We start from the raw sequence: 22422 nt of genomic DNA, 5'->3' as shown, positions 1-22422 counted from the left end.
CAAATTATTTTTATTATTCCTATATGTTATATATTTATATAATGCGAAGAATACATTGACACATCTTTTTTTGCATTAGAAACGCGATTAATTAATTAATTTTTCGATGCATTTCTCTCGTGGAAGGATAAAAATCGAGAAAAGAAACGGTGTGATGTATTATCGTAAGAATGTAGTTCGAAACACGCGGGTAATTTTCTGGACAAAAAAAAAATGGAGGAGCAGACGACGGCACGGCAAAGACACGAGACTCGAGTTTTCTTGACGCAACTGTTGGTTTTTTTCGCTCCGATATTGGCGATCCTGCGTCAAGTCGTAATCGCCTGTGCATCGAGTGGCGCCATCTACGATAGAAACGATGCCTAACCTAAACGATCTCGCGTAGACGGTCGCGAGGATGTATCGGCGAACGAAAGAATAGACGACACCCGGATACGATCGTCGAACGCGTCCGTCGTCGTCGTGGCGGCCACGACGGCGACGAGATCGATTGCGTTAACCGTGGAACGATCGGCTTTCCCCGCACGGATTTTCCCGCCCTTTCGACCAGCCGACATTTTATCTGGTGGGGGGCAAAAAGAAACGCACCAAAACATAAAAGGTCGGCGCTGATTGGCTTACTTTTTGCGGCTTATCTGAAATAAGCCAATGGTAACGGGGAGATTTTCCCCGTACACTGGCCGTATGCCGCACGAGTGGCGTGGGGTCGCGATATTCGAAGCTGAAGAATCCTTTTAGCCGTAGCGGATCCCGTTCCAGGTAAGAAAAATCCAAATATTTTTCGCGGGTCGCGTTGACAGATTCAGCGGATGCCCCGCGGAAGCTCCGCGCGTACGTCCGTTTCGCCGGACCCGCCCAACGCGAGCGTGTCCGTTGACCGTAGGCCGCTACCGTGCTGCGTTTCTCGTACGTATACCTTTTATTTCCGTACTACCGTCAGCACAAGGCAGCAAATGGCTGCCCGGACGGACGCGTCGTGCGCGTACGTCTTGCCGTATTTACGTCCTTTTGTCGCCCTTTATCCGCGATATCGCGCGATTAACGAATAATGGCGAGGTCCGCGCGAGCCGCGGATATACCGCGGATCGCTGGGAGGCCGTGGAAACGTTCGCGGCCGCTAACGCCGCTCGCTCCCTCGCTCCCTCGCTCGCCAGCTCGCTCGCTCCGCCGCGTCAACGACGTTGACGTCAAGGCTACGCGCGCTTACGCTGCACGTCCCGCGTTTTGCGTTGCTCGCGATGCATCGCGATGAGGGTTTTTTTCCTCCGAGGAAGATGACGTGACGGTTTGTCGACGAATCAACCGCACTCTCAGTCATCGTTTCGCCGTAAACGGCGTCGTATATCGGGACGCGCTGCCAGTAGTTTTCCCGCTACCGAGTCTCTCGAAAGCTGTCAAGAGCGAGCGGTTTCGTATCCGAGATCCCGACGAGAATCGACACCTCCTTGCCCTCTCTCTCTCTCTCTCTCTCTCTCTCTCTCTCTCTCTCTCTCTCTCTCTCTCTCTCTCTCTCTCTCTCTCTCTCTCGGATTATTTTTCTCGACGATCATATACGCGCTCGTTATTGCCAGCTAAATAGATCAAACGACCGAGGTGTTGGCGGGAGAGCAAGATAGAATAACAGAAAGCAAGAGAGAGAGAGAGAGAGAGAGAGAGAGAGAGGGTAGAAGACAGAGAAGAGTGTTTACACGTAGGCGTTTCTCCTACCGATGGTGCATCTCGCGCGCGCGAAGCGCGGCATAAAAGTGCGTTCAGACTTGTTACTACGCATCGTACGATCGTAATGTACGTTATGAATGATGTTTTGATGTTTCGGGCACATAATTGTCATTCGTATCGCCATGCCTATGGGCGTCCTATTCACGCCATTATGATAAAAGACGAGATTTTAAAAGATATATTTATTTCTTTCTCTTTTTTTAGGCGTGTCACTTTTTATTATTATTATTATTATTATTATTCAGCGCGATTGCGAGTTTGATCGCAATTGGAGCGAGTGGCGGAGCGGTAGAGACGCCAAAAGCAAGCATGTCGTCGATCGACTCGCTTGACGTTTTTATTCATTGTCAGCCGGCCAGTCGTCATCTGACACTGCTTCTCACGTGCATCCGAGATAAATATATGTATATATATAATTTCCACGGCCCCATAAATCTATTCTTTTTAGCCATATTATCTGTATGCTTTCTTTTAATTTTTGTCTGTCCTCTTTCTCTTTCCAATGCATGATTACATATGTGTGTATGTTGATAAGTCCTGTGTTCGATAATCGCCATATTACACAAGGGCATTTTGATAAAATGTTTAAAAAATATTTTAAATATGTATTTCTGTGTTATGTTTACAATGAATATGTGTATGCGCGAATATGAATATGTAACGGGAAAAATTTGAAAGCAGTTTATTGATTACGATTAAGGTGTAAAGATATATATATATATAACGCGATTATAAATTTTTTCTCTAACTTTACGAGTTAAATCGTGAAGACTTAAACGAATCACGATTAAAACTATAATAAATCATATCAGAAATTTTATATATAATTTTTATTTTGAGTATAAGAGAAAAGGTAATATAATACAGCTTAAAAGAAATGTGAAGTCGCGTTCTTTACGATGAAAAAAGCCGTAATTTTGTCCTAATATTATAAAGCATATTAAATATCATTTGTTCAATAGCTACTTATAGTAGAATCCGTGATAGAGGAAGCTCCTTTAAAATGATCAGAATTGAATTTAAATATAATTCTCATTAATTTACACTCAATTATCATCGAACGGAAGTTTGTTCTCTCAAGTGTCAAATGTCGAGAAATATTTCTGTTTCCGAATATTTTTTTACCAACTTGAAAAGATAATTCTTATTTATTTTCTTTATCATTTGTGTCACTTTTCCAAGTCATCAATATCAATGTGTTTCTCTTCCGGTTTCCAGTAGAAATCTCGGCTGTTGTCCAAGACATATAGACGTATGTAAACGCGTCGCTTGTGTATTACACCACATCTCACAATGTTTCAAGCCTCGGAAGCATTCGTGAGCTTTAACGAAGCTTAAACTCGTCCGTATACTTATACACCGGCTCTATAGCATAGTATACGTAAAGAAAAACAACCGCAAATTTTTTTTTTTTTTTTTAAGTCGATGCACAACATCTCGTCGATCGATTATCCGCAAAAGCGCTCGGTTGGAACAAATCGTGCCTCTCCCCTCGCCTCTATCCCCCTTCGCCTACGTTCGTTTCGGATAATCGGCTTTCCGTCGTACACGCTAAGAATTACGAGCTCTAGAGTTATGAGTTATCTAAGAGTTACATCACACACCGCGGTGCTTTACAAATATAAACGCGTGCGCGACTACGTTGTATTTTTTCCTTCGCTGCGCGAAACTTTCGACTAGAGCCGCCCCTCCCCCCTTCCACCCTTGAATTACGCGAAATAACGTCGAGATTGATTCTTTTTCTGCAAAATTATGCATTACAATTTCGTGCATACTACAATTTGTTTTTCTGAAAAGTTGAGATAAAATTAACGATATTATTTTAGTCCCTATCATACAAAGAACAGCTTCTGTCATGTATTTATAAATATAAGTAACTATTATTTCTATGAAACGAAGTCAATTAAAATTGACTTCGACATGTAGACAGACGATTCGTTGCACAAATCTTGTTATCATATTTAGTAGGTTGTATATTTGGTTATCGCAATCGCATGAAATAAGAGACATAGGAATAAAATCGAACTTTCACTATACTCTCTCGTGCTTTTATGATTTTTATTGTAAAATGTCTGTTGTAAAAAAATATTCTCTTTTTATAAAAAATGCATTTCTGATAAATGATAAAATTGAAACTGGTTTTGTGAAACTTGATACGCTTCCAACGTACAAATTTCAAAAGTTAATTAAGAATTTGTTAAATATACGAAAACACGCTTGCTTTTATGTAATTTTTATTGAAGGATTTGCAAATACGCTGATAATTAAATTTTATTTAAGTCGACGTATATATATTGTATTTGTCCTTTTTTGTTTCAACTGTTCGATAAAAGGCGCACATCGGCAGGGCGCGACAATTGTATCGCCACATGGCACGACGGTACCCTCGAAAGGCAGATGGTACAATTCGAAGGGTTCCCACCATCGTGACATCATTGTTTTTCTTTCGTATATGGCCGCGTATTGTATTAGATAAAGAATTACGATACACATTTCGAGAAAGAAAAACGCGCTACCCTCCGCCAAAACACAGACGCCGAAATATGAAATCGGAGATAGGCCATTCTTCTTCTTCGCTCATTAACAGTAATCAAAATTGAATCGTTTAGAATTTTCATTACAAAGGCTATAGATAATAATAAAAGTTTGTGAGAAATTTTCTCTCGATCCATCTTAGAAACGCTAAATAAAATTCTTATACATATGTATCTTGACAAATTTGACTTTATATTAAAGAGTCGTTCAACTTTTCATAGCGTATGTGTGCATAGTTTCCAACTATTAGACAATTTTGGATTAGATTCAATCTTCCGTTGAATCGAATATTTCGAATCCTCAAAGCACCACACGAGTTAACATTTTTCGAACGTAATATACAGATGTATTTCGAATGGAATCCGGTTCGGCCAATGTTGTCGAGCCATGTCAACGTGGTAGGGGAATTCGAATTCCATTTTCATTCTATTCTCGTTCAGCGTTTTTCCTCATATTTCTATATACTATTCTCATTCCGTTGTTCCTCCTTCTCGTTTCATTTCATTAGAAATTTGCTAATTTTTATATTTTCGGACATACGATACGTTCGTTAGGTTGCCAATGCTGGGTCCTGGGAATGCGCGATGGCTTTGTCTCTCTTCGTCTTTCTCGCACTCCCCAGTTCTCTCGATTCTCTCGCGCCTGTGTACCCTCTCTCCCACTCGCCCCTCCTTTCCCTTCTAGCCTCGGCAACGCCATTACCTCCGTCTCTCTCGTTTTGCCCGTCTCCCTTGCTCGCGCGTCTTATTGACCCGGACCCGGTTCTGTTCTCCTCTCTCTTCGATTCGCGCCGGGTTACCCGCGCACCGACTCACCCGCCGCCTCACGATGGCAAGGGTTGCCCAGAGGGAGAAGGGGTGGAAGGCTGGAGGAGGAAACGCGAGGCGATAGGAGGGATGGGGAGGACAGGTTCGACGCACAGGTCCCGCGATATACATTTTCATTTCATCTTCCTGGCGCGCTATCGGAGACAGAGAAAGAAAGAGAGAGAGAGAGAGAGAGACAGCGCATTTAGGGATCAGGAAAAATTTTGGCCATTCCCCCGAGATCGGTTGGATTCTTTATATCCGGTTTGCGCGAGTCGGAATTCGCGATATTTGCAACTTCACGAACACGCCTGTGAAAGAAAGAGCCGCGACGTGAGAATAGCGTGCGCGTTAAATTCTTGCGACTGTTGTATCGGTAAAGAGATAATGAAGGGTATAAGAGGGAAAAAATGAAACACGCCGTATCTCCCAAGTCATAACACGTATGAGGTTTTGCCTCCTTTATCAAATAATAATTAATTCGGAATAAAAAAACAGATATAATCAGAACAGATATTGGTTAAAGAATGTGATCGGCGAAGGAGTGGCTTGAAATTGTGGCGATTAATTATGTTAGAGATTATTATAATTTTGTATACAATGTTTATTAAAAAGTCTCTCCTTTAAGATGGCGCATGGGGCGCCTCGCCGTAACACTCGTACTACGCGGGCTGATCATTTCCGTTAGAGCTTTGAATCCGGTCTCGCAGGAACGTTCCTCGAGGCGCATTCCGAACTTGCCGAACGAAAGATTTTCCGGAGAGTATTTTCCAAGACTCTTCCGTATCGACCAAAATACATCGTCGCCGGTCGGTAAAGACAGCGACGTGCGTCCTCGTCCTTGTCCTCGCACGTATGTATTAGCGGGAAAAAGGGCAAACGAGAAGCAGGAAGCGTCGCCCGCGCTGTCCGATGTGGGGCAAATTCCACCGAGCTAGCGAGAGCGTAGCGGTTTAACGAAACTAAGAAGTATAAAAAAAGAGAAGAGAGAGAGAGAGAGAAACGGAAGAAAGAACACGTAATGACGACGACGAGGAGTCAGCCAGCCAGTCGGTCGGTCGCGATAGATGCGTGTCTTTCTTCTTTTTTTTCTGCGCGCTTCTCTTTCTCTGCCTAAAAGTTGACCTCGAGTTTCAAGGGTAGAGAAGGGTTCGCAGTCGTTTCTGCCCCTCTGCGCTCCTCTCCCTTCTCCCCTTCCCCCTATTTCCCACCATATCTTAACGGTGGGACTATACGGAGAGTCGCGCGCGCGACTCTCTCGAATTCTCTACGAACAGAGAGAGAAAGAACGGAAAAGGAGAAAGCGACGTTGCCTATAGCGCGATGATGGTAGACTCCCGCCATCCCCACCGACGATACGACGCCGTTCGATTGGCCGGCGCGCTTAGGTTCTCCTTTGTGAGCGGGCGGGTGAAAGCGTGCTTGGCAACGTCGCGAGAGTTTGCCGGCGTTCGCTAGAAGGAAGGCTAAACTGGTACGGGTGTATGTGTATGAGAGAGAAAGAGAGAAAGAAGAAGAGAGACGGCGAACGAGACACCCAGTTGAAGGGGCGAGGGGAAACTGGGGGAACGACAGGGAAGCAGAGAGAGAGAGAGAGAGAGAGAGAGGAGATCGTACGAGCGCGTCCAAGCGGTCCGTTCTCGGCAGGTTCGCCCTCTGTGTGTGCGACGTCGTATGTAGTGAGTTGGGTAGAGACGAGAGAGAAGCGAGTCGCGCGCGCGTTGCTGCTTCTCCAATGTGAAAAAGCTATTACTACTACTACTACTGTTACTACGCAACTACTACTACCACCGATACGGGCTGCTGTTGCCACTGATACACTACCACCATCGTTACCTACCATCGTCATCGTCAGCGGCGTGCTCGTTGGACGTGCCGGCGTCGCTTCGTGTCGCGTCGCGTCGCGCCAAGTCAAACCAAATCAAATCAAACGAAACCAAGCTGAAACGTCGCAGATCGAGCTGTGTGCGTCGTGCACCTAACGTGCGACAGGAGGAACGTCTCGCAAACGCGCGCGATGTGTCTCTCGTGTCGCACTTAAGCGCGGCAAAGCCTGTACTCGTCTGTTGCTGCTGCTGCTGCTGCTGCTGTTGTTCAGACATTGTATCAAGGACGCGGTATATACATTCGTATCCTTCGTTGGCGCCGTTGCTAGAAGAAGGAACCATCGTGGCCGTCGAACAAGCGAGTTTCGCCGCGGGATCGGAATATAGGGGGAAAGAGTGAGACGAGCTAACGTGGACTAGATAGAGATATACAAGGATACAGGAATAAGAGAGAGAAAGGGAAAAAGAAGGCGAGAGAGAAAGAGAGACGAAGCGGCGTGAGCGTTCGACGTCGTTGCTTCTCGTTGTCGATGGTGGGGAGTCGGAGAGAAAAAGAAAGAGCTAGAGGGGGAGAGAGAGAGCGCCCTCCCCTACCCACCCGCCCGCTTGCCTCCTCTGCCCGCCGCCGTACCTACTCACGGAGCTAACGAACGGTCGAGCGTAGCGTCGAGTAGACCGCATCCCAAGTATAACGTACGTATATCCACGGGAACTGAACCGAGCGCGCTGTGGCGTGTTTTACGCGCTTATTACGCGAGAAAAAGACGGGGAAACGTTGTTCCGCTTGTACGCCACGAGTAAGCGAGCACGCGAGCGATAAGCGGGTACAGTGCGATCGGTGTTTGTAGTGGAATAACCACTATTGGCCGATTAGACGCGCGGATAGTGTTGTGTGACAGTGAGAACGCGTTTCGAACGCGTGCGTGCGTGCGATACGCGCCTCTCCTCTTCTATCCGACATTTAAGCGTCCGTACCAGCGAGTTCGAGTGTGCGAATGTGAGACAGACTCTCCGTGTACGTGCGCGAGCGAGCGTGCGAACGAGAGAAAGAAAGAGATAGAGAAGAGGGGGAGTGATAGAGTTTCGCGTGTCTGTCTGTCTGTGTGCACTGTTCGTGCACGCGGGATGTTACCGAGTTATGAGCGTGCAAGCGCGCGCTTGTGCGTCGTCTGAGTATTAGGGAAAGAAAGAAAACTGTAGAGAAAGGAAGGGAGAAAGATAGCGTGAAAGGAAGACAGAAAGAGAGAGAGAGAGAGAGAGAGAGAGAGTAAGAAAAAGAGGAAGGGAGGGAAAGAGAAAGGAAACGGCTAGCGCGTGCATGTGTGCGTGCGCGCGCGCGCGCGGGTGAGCAATTCCTTCGCGCGTCCTTCTTTCCCTCGTTGTGCCACCGGCGGGTAAAACGAGAGGCTGAGGTGACGGACGACGTACTCGCGTGTAAGATATGTCGGAGCACCACCGCGTGGCCGGTGGCTGGGGCACCGCGAGCCCGGGTAACCGAGAGGATGGTTCCGGCGGTGCCGCTTGGTGGTCCTCGGGTCTTAACGCCGTCTCGACCGATCAGCAACAGCAACAAAATCTACATCAGCATCTTATAAATCAACAACAGCAGCAGCAACAACAGCAGCAGCAACAGCAGCAGCAGCAGCAACAACAGCTCGCTCAACAGCACCATGCGGAGATCGTTCGGAGTACCGCCGCCGCCGCTGCCGCGAACCAACTCTTCTGTTACAAAATGGCCTCCAGCTTCCAGAACCCGGCCACCACCGGCGCGGCATCGAGTCCGGTGTCGACATCCACGCCGGTCGGTGGCGGCGGCGCCGCCGCCGCTGCGTGCATGAGGGGTGGATACGATTACAGGCTCGGAACGGCGCCGGGTCCTGGACAAGGCGCGGGTGCGGGTACCGGTGGTGGCGGCGGCGGCGGCGCCGCTGCTGCCGGCGTACCCGGCACACCTTCCGCACAGCCGCCCGGCGGCGTACAGTGGTGGTATTCGGGCAGCGGAGTCATGGACGCCGCCGCCGCGCAGAACAACCTGCACCAGCAGTTGCAGAATCAGCAGCAACAGCAGCAGCAGCAACAACAGCAACACCTCTCGCCTATTACCACGCAAACGTCCACGCCCCCCGTTATGTCCCCGGTATGTTGCGACGCACGAATACAACCTCTTCAGAAAAATAAGAGATTCCTTTCTTTTCCCGAGCGGGGGTCTCTCTTTCTTCGAGCGGCATATTTTCGACAAAGTGGCATGTTGTTTTTTTTTCTTTTTTTTTCTTTTGCGCTTTTATACATTTTAAGCATTCGTAAATGCCCCACCAAATGCCCATTCTTAAATCGCGAACTTAATTATATTTAAATATTTGCATCAACATTCTCCGTAATGAACGAATAGGCAAACGGTTGAAAAGGCACTTGAAAATCGATAATAAATATTCATTCCTTATAGGACAGATTAAGAAACCAATAACAGAGAGATTACTATGACAAATATAAATTTATATAAAAAAAATTTGTATACAAATTAATGTATCGACCTTTTATCTCGCGTATGGAATTTGCGTCGAATAGGCTCCATCTAAGAAAATGGTCATCCGGTAACGGGATGGCGTTTATGCGACGCCTTTGTACTATGTTATAGTAGTAGGCCGAAACGCGATGACCTCGCTCCGCACCCTGTCCCCCTCGCTTCTTCTGCTTGCCGGCCTTTCGGCCGCTTTCGCGCGCTCGGCGAATGAGCGAGCGGACGAGCGGGTGGTTATAACACAGGAAAGAGATATACCTGGTCGGACCAGGTGGCCACGCGGCACTTTTGACAACTTTTTTTTCCTCGACTGCCTCCAACGGGCAGCATGCCGAAAAAAATGTTTGTTCGTTTTAATCACTTTCTCAAATTTTTTCCATTTAATGAATTGAATTTCTTTTCTCTAGATCTTCTTTAAATATTCCAAAACTCAATTTTTTTTTATTTTAGAATTATTATAAAATAATGTTTGATTTGATTTGCGTTCATGATGGGTACAACTAGAAAAGATCAAAGTAAATCTGGTTTTATGTTGCGTGATTGTATTTTTCCGCTCAGCATATAGCTACCTTGAAAAGAAAGCGAGTCTCATATTTCTTTCTCTCTCTCTCTTCCTTCTGATGTTTTATCTCCTGAGAGTTTTATTTGACTTTGTTCATCGTTTTTTCCATCTCGTGTCGCGATATGTCGTCTCTAGTTTGCCGGAAGTAGCTATTGAACACATCTTTGTTAATTCTTAATTGTCGAAATAGAATGATATCGACAATTTCAACGAAATATATATTTGAGATAGGATGTTTCACACACACACACGCATGGACCAATTATTTATTTTGTTCCCATTGTTCGTGTTGTCCAATATAAAAATTGGTTAAAATTAAATATAACAAATTTTATTTTATAATAAAAGAATTTAAGAAAAAAATGTTCTTTTATATATTAAGCGACAACATAAAGCTTGTGGTGATTTCATTTTATTGATTACCTTTGGAAAATACAATGTCTATTAATAGTTAAAATCATTAGTCGTATCTAAGGGTACCGAGAAAAATTATGTGTTGGAATTTCTTTGATTGTATGCGCGAAATAGGATTTGGTAGGCAACAAAGAAACAAGACCTTCGCTGTCGCGAACGTAATTATGCGTTTAATTATACAATAAAACATATGCACATATCCGCCTATTTTTCAATATCATTTCGTCTGTATATGTTTAAAGGCAGTTTGCTCGAGGAAATATAATCCGCTTACTTCGTTAATCTCTTCGATATTATAGAAAGAGAGATTGTTGGATGAAAAGAAGTCGTCTCGCGCGTTAAAAACGTGAAATTCAACGGCTGATTTTAACGATATTTCCCGATGGGGATAATCACAATAGTTAAATTTTCTGCCTTTATTTTGGGGGGGGAAAAAAGTAGAGAGACATGCAACATTTTGAGGGAAGATACGCGATTTTTTTAAAAGCAGTTTTGCATCATGATGCGTTAAATAAATGAGAAATTCCTATCTTACAATAAATATCTTATAGACATGAAATAATCTTTAATACAAACAGTAGCTACGGAATATCTTACATATAGTATTTTGATCATTCGCATTTTTTTTTTCTTTTCTTAATTCTGTGAATTTTCTTCGATTCATTTTCTCTAATTCAAAGTCCGTGTGCTATTTTATAAGTTGCTAAAAAAAAAAAAAAAGTCAAAAGCTCAAAGATATTTCTCGGAGCATCCCGATGTGCACTTGCTTATCTCTTTATCGTTGGAAAAAGTAAACGACCGATTAATCGTTCGACTTTTGCTGTCTTGACTTGGCAAAGCTTTAGACGAAAGAAGAAAATGAAAACGAATTTATTTTTAAACTGATTATCTCACACACGGGGCGTTTTGTATTTTCCATCGAGCACGAGTCACGAGATATGCAGAAAAATCCAGATATATCTCGATATATAGCGGAAGAAAAAACATTCGTGTATTCGCTTCTAATGCCATAATTCAATACACGTAATTGAAAAAAATCGAGATTTCTAATCGTCACATTAATCAAATTCAATAGAAAGAGAGAAGCCGAGTTTTTGCGCGTTTCATCGTTCGGGTTCCCGTCCTGACTCGCGCGCGCGACTCCCGCCCCGCCGTGTCCGCGTTCGCCCGCCCGCCCGCCCGTCCGTCCCGCACATCCGCCGTCCGCTATTGATTCCGGGTTTCGTACGGCCTTCTTCGTAAGTGCGTTCGCGTTCAACGAGTCCGGCCGCGCCGTTGGTATCTCGTTTTCATTTCTCTCGGCTCGCGATTTCATCGACATAAAGTGTCAAAAGGTCTGCCTTTTTTTTTTTTTTTTTTCCCTTCTTCACTACGCTATGTTACACTTCTTGACACTAAAAGTGAGATAAGCGTACATATATGCAGGCACTGTGATGAAAGGCAAGAAGGAGGGAGATTGAAAGAGAGAAATTATGGTCAAGCAGATTGAAAAATTTTCAAACAAAACAATATTCGTATTATTGATTACAAATATTCTCTGCATTCGCGTACAATCTCTTGTTTGTTTTAGAACCATTTATAATAATCGACCACTGATTTGAAATTTTAATTTCGAGGATATCGGAAAATATATTTACGTAGAGTAGGAAGAAAGATATTATTTTTTTTATTTTAAGGTAATAATGGAATTTAACTGAAATCAATTTCTTTTGCCAAATTTATGATATTATAATACATTAATTTTTTGATAGATGTGATACCACGAATTAGAATTCTTTGCAATTAATCGCGTTTCTAGGTAACACTATGTTTCGATCATCTTCGCTTTCCAATTTTTACATACATGTAAAGCAATAATCAAGTTTTTTTTTTCGAATTTGATAGGAATCTAAGATATCTTACCATCTTCTTGCAATGATATCGAAAAGATCAAAATCACACGTACAATTTTCTCTCATCGCGAAGTCGCAGACGATATAATCGGAGCTTGTAACGGTGTAACGAAAACGGAATCCTGTTCGAGATAAATGCTAGGCTACACATGAAAGTTTATGATAAATAATTCGTCCAATTACGCACTTTCGAAATAATAATTTTCGAAAGAAGCGATCTCGCGTGTGATATTTCATTCGAAAATTCTTTGAAGATTTTTAAAAGTCTCTTAATAACTCTGAACATAAGTATTAAAAATAATATAGCATTAATATAATAACAAAGTATATGAATACTATTTTTGCCATTTTTTTACATTTCGAAATAGATTATATGCAGAATTTAGAAATAGACTCCTCGACTTCGTGTAAATGTTAGGCTGACAAACGGAGGAGTGTATTTCGGTTCTTCTTCGTCGTTCACTAGCCTGATATTTTTCACGTCGTGTATTTTTATTGAGACTATTTCTACAATATATATATATATATATATTTTTTAAATCTCAGCACACAAAGGTGTGTGTGATATCGAGTTGATGCTGACGCTTTAACAAGAGCGCTAGCACAATTTACGCTTTAATTAACAGACACACGACAATGCTCCCCGATAGTAGGAGTAGATATGTTCTGAAACTTACGTTCGAGAGTAACTCTCGAAATTGAACAGAGTAGAGTCTATTTAAGAGAATTACGTATCGGAGAAACACATTCTTAAGTTGTACTTATAAATGGACATGATACTGAAGAATATACTATCCTTTTTCCTACAATCTCACTTTCAAGTTAAAGCTTAAACTTAAGAGAACAATTCTCTATAATAATATTTTCCAGTAGTGTATGTTCTCTTCGTAATATATAAATTTAATCCTTTGTCCTTTGTATCTGAACACGCGCGTGAATAATCAATATCTCAGCGTCGTTGCATTTTTAAATTTTTCGTTACTTTATTTTAATCCCTTCATAATGTATAATATTAGTATTAATAATATATTTTACTAAATGCTATATTAATATTATATTATGATATTCTATTGTTACATTATTATATCACACAGTAAATAATAATATCTAATTTTTTATTATTCAAAATTTTTATTATCCGCGTATGACATTTTATAGCAGCGATATAATACAAATTATAGTTGCTAAATTTTCGAAAAACAATTCAAAGACATATTTTTTAATTTTCCGTTATTATTCTTGTAAATTAATCAAATCTATACGCGGAGTGTTCGTGACAAAAGTATTTTTTTGGATGCGTAAGAACACCTGCCGAACAAATCTGTTGAAACTGCAATCGCAAGCTAAAGAGTTTTTTTTTTTTTTTACTAATTTATTTATAAAAGATGATTCGACGTAAATATATAGCCTCCGTTATATGCTCTATTAATTTTATTTCTACTCTGCGAATATAAAAACCGTAATGCAACGCCTGCGGCTCGAGAGGTATCAATTTTTAATCCTTCGCGTATCGCAGCGAGTGCATAAAATGTTGCATGCATGGAAAAATATGCGATCACGGGAAAGCGAGAGAAAAAAAGTAACGCGATCGCTCGATTGTATTTTTAACTTTTTCTATATTTGTTTTTAGATATATTCCTGTGTATGCATACATACATACATACATATATATATATACAGAGGGTATTGAATTTTAATTAATTAATTCAGGCATATATTAATTAATTATATCAAATATATTTTATGTAATGCGATCTATTGAACCGTCTCATAAATAATGCAAGTTTTATCTTAGAAAGAATTACTGTAACTTAAATAGATCTATTTTGTGAGATTTTTGTTTTATTTAAAAATATACAAAGAAAACTTGCATTATTTATGGAGCGACTCAATAACAATGCCGATTCTACATAGTAGTTATTTTGCCGGCAGATCTCACATCCGCACGTAGGTCAACTAGATTTCCGATTATTTCTGCAGGTACGTGTTAACTATTATTATCCGCAATCCGGAGTAATAAGGGTCAATATATTGTACACGTGTATAAGTATATAATAATAATTATAATAATATATAACATATTCAATGCTATATAATATTGTTCACACGTGCGTGCAATATAATGATCATTGTTACTTGACAAAATCAAAAACGCGCGTTTGTGTACGGCGAGCATTGTTACGTGTGTCTCATTGTCAATGTGAGATCGCGGGCCGCAGCCGTTCATTAATTTAACACGCAAGTCATATTACGTATAAAGTGCGTAACGACACATCTCAGTTATTCCGCGAATAAATTATTAAATTCGCTCGTACCAAGTCTTAAGTAACTTGATCTTTTGTATTTTGCCGTCTCTGCAAGTTTCCATTTTTCACGATCGCTCCTTTAGCCAGTAACGCGCGAGGAAATTTTCTTCTTACCTCTCTTTCCTACGCAAATTTCTCTTAATACAAAGATACATTTTACTTCGTATACGTATATATATATATATATATATATATATATATATATATATATATATATATATATATACACGAATTTTTCTTATAATCTAAAATCTGAAAATAGAGAGAGTCTCCATTTTATATAATTTAATTTTCTTTTAACGTAAAAATAGAAAATTTTAGAATCTAATTCTTTCTTTAAGATTTTTATTATTATTATTATTATTATTATTATTATTATTATTATTATTATTATTATTATTATTGAAACCATGATGAATTATAACGAAATGAATTATTGGAAGCGAGAAATTTTGTGCAAATTTTATTCTTGCAAAATACATCGAAATAAAGCTTTTTTGTATGTTAATATTTAAAAAGAGAAAATTTATTTTTAATGTGAAAAAAAAAGAATAGATATGTTTCTATTTTAGCATTCAAACTTCTTTTAATGCAAACATAGAAAATTTCTATTCTAGAATTTATAATTCTTTTTTATTTCTGCAAAAATAAAAAATTGCTATTTTAGAATTCAAATTTTTTTTTATGCTGAAATGAAAGAGATTTCTATTTCAGAAATCTCTTCTTTAATACAAAAGTAGAAGTTATTACTGTTGTTATGACTTGTTGTTTAAAGTTAACAAATATGTTATTCGTTTATTATATGTTACAGCTGTATTATTTTCTGTGATTGTATTGTGCGTATTACATGATAGATCGTTTGCTTGGATTTCAGCACCAAATACAGCAGCTACCGCAAAATAATCTTCAACAAAATAACGCTCAAAGCCTGCAGCGGGACAATATGCCGAGAGGAAAAGATTCGAAGCCAAGAGGACGGATGACAGCGTATGCGTTCTTCGTCCAGACATGTCGTCAAGAGCACAAAAAGAAGCATCCCGAAGAGAAGATTGTTTTCCGGGAGTTCTCCAAAAAATGTGCACTGAGGTGGAAGGTAAGAGAGTTAATATTTTAAGTGTTTGAATTATTTACTGTAATAGAAACAAACCATTATGCAAATTAAAATATTAAAAATATAATATTATATAAAAAATTATTTATAAACAGAAAGTAATAATAGTTAAGAATTAATAGTTTAGAGATACATTAAAAAATTTTATATCTTTATTTATATAATAATTTTAATAGTTTAAAGATGCATGAAAATAAACTTTATATTTTTATTTACATATAATCCGCTTTTTAAAATTTTTAACACGTCTAATTGCATGCATATATGTCTGATTGTACATATATATAGTCAAGATTTTTAAATACTCCATAGTCAGTCAAAGGAATATTTAATTCTCAATAATTAAAGATTATATTAACTATTGTTTCTAATTCGAAATCATCAACTGCATAAAAATTTTAACATTGCACACATTTACATGGAATATCATATATTGTAGACTATGTCGGATATAGAGAAGAAACGTTTCCACGAAATGGCAGAAAAAGATAAGAAGAGATACGACGCGGAGATGCAGAATTACACGCCGCCCAAGGGAGAAAATAAAGGCAGGGGCAAGAAACGCAAACACATTAAGGATCACAATGCTCCCAAAAGATCATTGTAAGTTCTCGTGTTGTTTGTACATGATGTATCTTGTCGATCTCGAGAAAGAATATGCTAATTTATATTTAAATATGTAACGAGAAAAGTTGGTTTAAAAATTCGAACATAAATATATTCAGTTTTCAAATAGCTTTCAGAGAAATTTACATAATCTTAGTTCGTGAAATTAGTTCTTCTTTATATAATCTTCTGTTTTGTGAAATTAGTTTTTACATGATTTTAATTCTTATAACTAAAACTTATAATTTGCATCTTAAAGAATCTTTGTTACATATGTATAAAGTAGATATTATTTATTATCTTCGAAGAAACTTTTAAGTTCAATATGATTCCATATCATATTCAATTCTTTATTAAAAATTTTTTTAAATCGTGAACATTTTTTATAATCGACATTATTTGTTTCAATGTAATAGATAATGAAATATTGAGAGTTGAAGAGAATGCATAACTGTGATTAGTCTGTTCTTATTTTAAAATAAAAAGAAACTACATTAAATTTAATTTTTCCAAAATAAGATCTTAATTTTTTTTTTAAATTAGAATAATTTTTTCTTATAAAAAAATCAAGTAGAAATATTCTAGCTTTGATATAAAAGCTGACTTCATATGTTATTGCGCTATGATCCCTTTTAATATTGTATTCTCACAGATACGATTAATTCATTTTATCAGGTCCGCTTTCTTCTGGTTTTGCAATGATGAACGCGGCAAGGTCAAAATGCTGAATCCCGAATACGGTGTAGGCGATATAGCTAAGGAATTAGGCAAGAAATGGTCAGACGCAGATCCCGAAACCAAATCTAAATACGAGGCTATGGCAGAGAAGGACAAGGCTCGATATGAAAGGGTAACATATTTAAATTTATTGAAATCTTATTTTTTTAAGGTTTTCCATGCATCGCAATCATATTGGCTTTGTGATAGAGGCGAAAGATCAAAAACTTTTTTGCATTATACATCAACAAATTGGCTCCTCTTTATTTGTCATTGCAATTCGCATTCCATAGAAAAGATTCATAAAATTAACCGAAGACTTTCTGTGATAATGTTTCTGAAATACAATAAAATACCTTTTCTCTCACAGGAAATGACCGCGTACAAAAAGAAAATACAAAACGACGGTGCCCCGATGATGGGAGGCGCGCCGGCGAACCAAACTGTAAAAAGTGACAGCGAAGAGGAATGGAAAGAAGACGACGAATAGCGGATGCACGTCGAAATTTCTTCATCTATCACCCCGTGTCCTTCATCCTGAAAGCATACCTCACCTACTGTACGTACCATTGACCTTAGCGTGAGCGTACTTACACCAGCATCATTAGGAGAACAAAGTAACTAACCACCAAGCAACCAATCAATCAATCAACCAAGCTCTTTAAATCCCCACCAATCAACATCTCCTAATTCTCTTTTCCCGATTATTTACGATAATGATAAAGTAATCCGCGCTAATTACGGTAATTATTTTAAAAGGAAAAACTGATATATGTGTGAGTGCTGCGCGAGCGTGAGCGAGAGCGCGAGAGTGTGAGTGGAACATTTGTACTTTAACATATTGATAGTAACGATGATGTAAAGTGGCTAGTAGGATAGCGGAAGAAAGAAAAAAAAAATATATATAACAATTGAGAAAAAAAAACACGCGAAAGAGAGATAAGAAGACAGTGGATGCCCAAACTTTCTCTATTTGATAGAAGGCGCAGGGGCTCAATCATTGTTGACTTTTTGCTCTATCGACGCTATGTTACAAGCTATTTAGCTTTAGTTTACTAATGACGAAACGCCGCGATAATGACGGGATTCCCATAGCCGAGGATCGGAGATGATTGTTATCACTCAGATTTTCGGATTCTTCGACATACGAAAATATCGTTCTTTCGTCTTCTTCACGCGATTTGCGATTTGCGCGGACGGTACAAGGAAATCGCTCTCTCGGATCCTTGTTCTAGAAAGGGGCGAGTCATACGTCGTGCCGTTACGAAATTAATACTATACTTTTGGGGATTTTAAGTTCAGTTCAGTTCAGTTCATTCGTCGCCAGCGTGACAAAAGAAACACAATCGTTGTGAGATAAAATAAACATAAACAGATTATTGTTGTATATCCTTGTACAGAGAGAGCTTCATCCTCTTTTTTTTTTTCATATAATTTTTAACGGAAGAATCATGTTGAATGCGTGTGCTGGGGCATGGGGCCTTATGCATATTTTTGCGCGAATATATAATTGATTTGATCGAGAGGTACACACAATCATGTCTCTTGTAATAGTTGTAAGTACATTTAGAATTAAGTATATACGTGTATCTTAACACAGATTTGAATTCTCCGGCGACTCTATGTTTTTTTAGTGTGTGCGATGTACTTTTTTCCAACACTACGCGGCGGTATTACAAGCTACGAACCATCACGTGATTGAGCCTTAATTACGTAGCCAATAAGCTCGATATTATGAATTGGATCGAAAGAATTGTATGCAAGAGGGAAAAAGAGAGAATGTGTGTGCATGTAGCTCGCAGCTTCTATTAGACCGTTGCATATGAGATGTCGCTTTTTCGAATGTCTTTTAATAGTTAAATATATATTGAAATAATACGATTGTTTTATAAAAGTATACTACAGTTCTTGTGTGAAATAGTTGTTCTTTTTCAGATTATAGTAAATTTACAAGAAAAAAAATTGAGAAATGTTTAGTATAATATATTAGCTTCTTATTTTAAAGTTGGACATGACGTTAATAATATTACGTAATATTACCATTAATTACTCTCTATTATTATCATTGTTATTATATAATAGACAAATGAGAAGTATATTATTACTACAATAGAACCTCTCTTTCGTAACTTTTGAATTAACAGAACAAAAAATTCCTAAGAAAGAATAGTTATCCGTATCACACAACGCGAGAATATCTAATTGCTGTATTTGCATGAATGCAATTGCGTATATGAATTTGAAATTATATATGTTTACTTGCGAGATTAAATACATGCGATTAAATGCGCACGCATCGTGAATTGTCCATGAAAGTGATATAATATTACGATATGTGGAAGGAATACCAAAATTGTGGAGGACCATCTTATAGAGGGGTTGTATTGTACAGTATCATTTGTCTTTGAGAAAATTAATGTGCGATACTTTCTCGACTGCATTCTCGCTCTACGCGACATGGGATTGGGATTTGATTAATCAGTATCTCTGAGTATACTACGCGCGTTAATCGATTTCTAAAGGCTATAGGCCCGAATATATATTTGGTAAAATAAGAAGAAAAATTAATTATAAGAGTAATTATAGAAAGAGTTTATGACATCAATTCCATTTAGAAAGAATCAGCGTAACAGTGACAAAAGTATTAGTATGCAAAAATTTTTCACTTCCAGAATGTAAAATAAGATTTATCTCCTTTATATTCTCTATTTAACATATAATTTTTTAATTTAATCTTAAAGTACACACTTAACATTGTACTTTTTATCTTTAAATTTTTGTACATTTAATTGAAATATCAACATAACTTATTCTGGAAAAGATAAAAAAAAAAGCATGACAGAGTTTTTTCATTCATTATATACATTTATGTTTTATTAGACATTATCTGGGAATTGTTGATGTAAAACCGACATTTCATATGCAAGGGCCTAATACTAAATCAAAATTAGTAGCATGGTATCCCAGCGTCATGGAGCAGCGGTATCGCCGAGTCCTTATTTATCAAAACAAAACTACACAATCACATTGTACTCACGAAATTTAAATTCGTTTTTATATTTGCGCTATTTTCGAGGCTGCCGGCAGCCCGTCACTCCAGCCACGAATTGATCTATTGCAATGCAAAGATGATGCGAAGTCTCGATATCTGTTTTAATGCAATGTTAATGGAAAATATTCGTTTATTAAGTCTTAATCTGATTTCGACGATACCAGCAGAGTCGTTCTTATTTCTTTATACTCTTTTTTTTTTCCTGTCGCCTTAATACCGCGAAAAGACATTTATGTTTTCTTTATTCGACTTTTCTCTCTCTCTCTCTTTTTTTTTAGCCTAATCATAAAGTGGTCCCTGCCCTTTGCCATTCTCCCTCTCACATTCGTTTTTAACTCACATTGAAGGAAACAAAAGTAGTAAAAGAGAAATTCGTTCAAATCTTACCGTCTTGAAACTCACGTAAATGATAAATATAATGATCATTGTTCGCTTCGTTGAGCCATGTTTCTGGGAGTTGAATTAATAGAAGATAAGCTTCCCGTGAGGGCGTTTTTCTGTCTTGTACTGCCTCGAGTCATCTGGTGTACAGCAGGCTGTATTATAATAAATTATTGTGGTTTCTTGTAATATTAACATTCCTAAATCCTATAGCGTGTACAATGATTCTAATTGCATTCGGGATTAGAGAGGGGACTGAGAGGAGCCGAATAGTAAAAAAAGAAGAAAAGGAAAAGACAGAAAAGAAAAGGATAATAGGATCTTACTTGTTTCTTCGTTCGTCGTCATCATCAATGACTAACGCGAGATGAATATATATATATATATATATATATATATATATATATATATATATATATATATATATATATATATATGTATATGTATATGTATATGTATATGTATATATATATGTATGTATATATAAATGTATAAAATATGATATATTTTTATGTATATATAATATAATATATATTATAATATATTTTTATATTATGTTATATATATTAAAATATATAATTATATATTTATATATATATATATATTTTTTTTTTCTCTAGGATATTTATATAAATATTAGAAGCTTTATTATAATCGGACTTGCACCTCGACATTTGGCTCGCAGCAATCTGAAATTACCGTCACTTCTTTCAAATTGTTAAATCTCTCTCTCCCCCGCCTCCCGTACCCTTCCTTTCCCCAGAGAACATTGTCTCATTATCGACGTATAAAAAAATTATTCTAACAATTTATGAGGATGAGCAGAACGAATGAAAAGGAACCTGTTTTCTAGAGGGAGTTAGAAGACGCGAATAACAAACGATTGTAAAATATCAAATTGTAATATTTTAATACTGATTTGCAGATATGCATAATTTTAACATATAGCTGGTTATGGAAAAAAAGAGCGAATTGTAACTGATACTGATATTGTGTGAGACACAATATCTGTTTGATGGACAGATAATTGAATAAAAAAAAAAAAAGAAGGAAAAAGAAGAAAAAAAGAAACGGAATATATTCGAAAGAATCATGACATGAATTTCCTGTGTTATACTACTAGGGGAATTATGATAGTTACACACTGAGAAGAAATGTTTGTTTTGTATATCTCTTAGGGATAAATAAACTTTTCAAAAAATACATCTCATGACGGAGACTCTTCTTTCTGGCACCAAAATGACCCATATTTTCGGATTTTATAGTCAAATGAATTTAAAATAGTAGGATATAAATATTTGTACAGCTATTTTTTTATCATTGTGTTCATTCAATTAAATATAGAAATTAAGCTAACATATGCATTGTCATGAAACATTAGAATTAATATCCATTGTTATAACTATATTTCTTTTATTTCTATATATAAAATACATATTTTTAAATATTGGATAATTTAATTTCTTTAACTTCTTGACAGACAACATATATATATGTATATAAGCGATTCAGAATGATAATAGTGTCCTCTCTTTCTTAATTATAAGCAGAATCTAAATATGATGTTATTTGATTAAATAAGTATATGTAATATTGAAAAGTAGGAAGAGAGCATATAGTAAATAGAATAAAAAAAAATAGTACTGGTCAAATTGTTGCTATGAAGAAATCGATTTTTAATTAATAGACAATTTAAGAAAATAAAGTTTGTAGTTTTATATGCAATTTTTCTTGGTTTTGTAAATTATATATATGTAATATTAACAATGCATAATATATTATAACTATGATTCATATAATATGTTATATATTAACTATATAAAGCTCTTGTGATGATATATTTATAATTTCATGGCAGAATATTTTGAAAGAAAAGCTTTTTAATAAATATAAGCAAAATTATATGTATATAATATAATGCTCAATACACATATTTTGTCATATAAATGTATAATCTTATTATAATACGACAATTTT

The 22422-nt window shown here is 37.8% G+C and overlaps 1 protein-coding gene across 2 annotated transcripts; it reads left to right on the top strand.

Moving 5' to 3' along the window:
• Positions 1 to 6362: 6362 nt before the first annotated feature.
• On the top strand, positions 6363 to 20634 carry LOC138942655 (high mobility group protein DSP1). Of its 2 annotated transcripts, XM_070313045.1 has the most exons (6): positions 6367 to 9023; positions 14205 to 14252; positions 15453 to 15671; positions 16129 to 16292; positions 16971 to 17145; positions 17383 to 20634. In XM_070313045.1, exons 1-6 carry the CDS (start codon positions 8328 to 8330, stop codon positions 17500 to 17502), a joined length of 1422 nt encoding a protein of 473 aa, XP_070169146.1. In that variant the 5' UTR covers positions 6367 to 8327; the 3' UTR covers positions 17503 to 20634. The 2 variants fall into 2 exon arrangements, with proteins under 2 accessions (XP_070169147.1, XP_070169146.1); XM_070313046.1 differs by lacking the exon at positions 14205 to 14252 and having other exon boundaries at positions 6363 to 9023.
• Positions 20635 to 22422: the final 1788 nt, after the last annotated feature.

This window comes from Polyergus mexicanus, unplaced genomic scaffold (assembly GCF_030449975.1).
Source record: "Polyergus mexicanus isolate NDT 795.1 unplaced genomic scaffold, iyPolMexi1.0 SCAF_23, whole genome shotgun sequence".
NCBI classification, from domain to species: domain Eukaryota; kingdom Metazoa; phylum Arthropoda; class Insecta; order Hymenoptera; family Formicidae; genus Polyergus; species Polyergus mexicanus.
The sequence above is the reverse complement of the archived record's forward strand: the minus strand, read 5'-3'. Positions and strand labels throughout refer to the sequence as shown.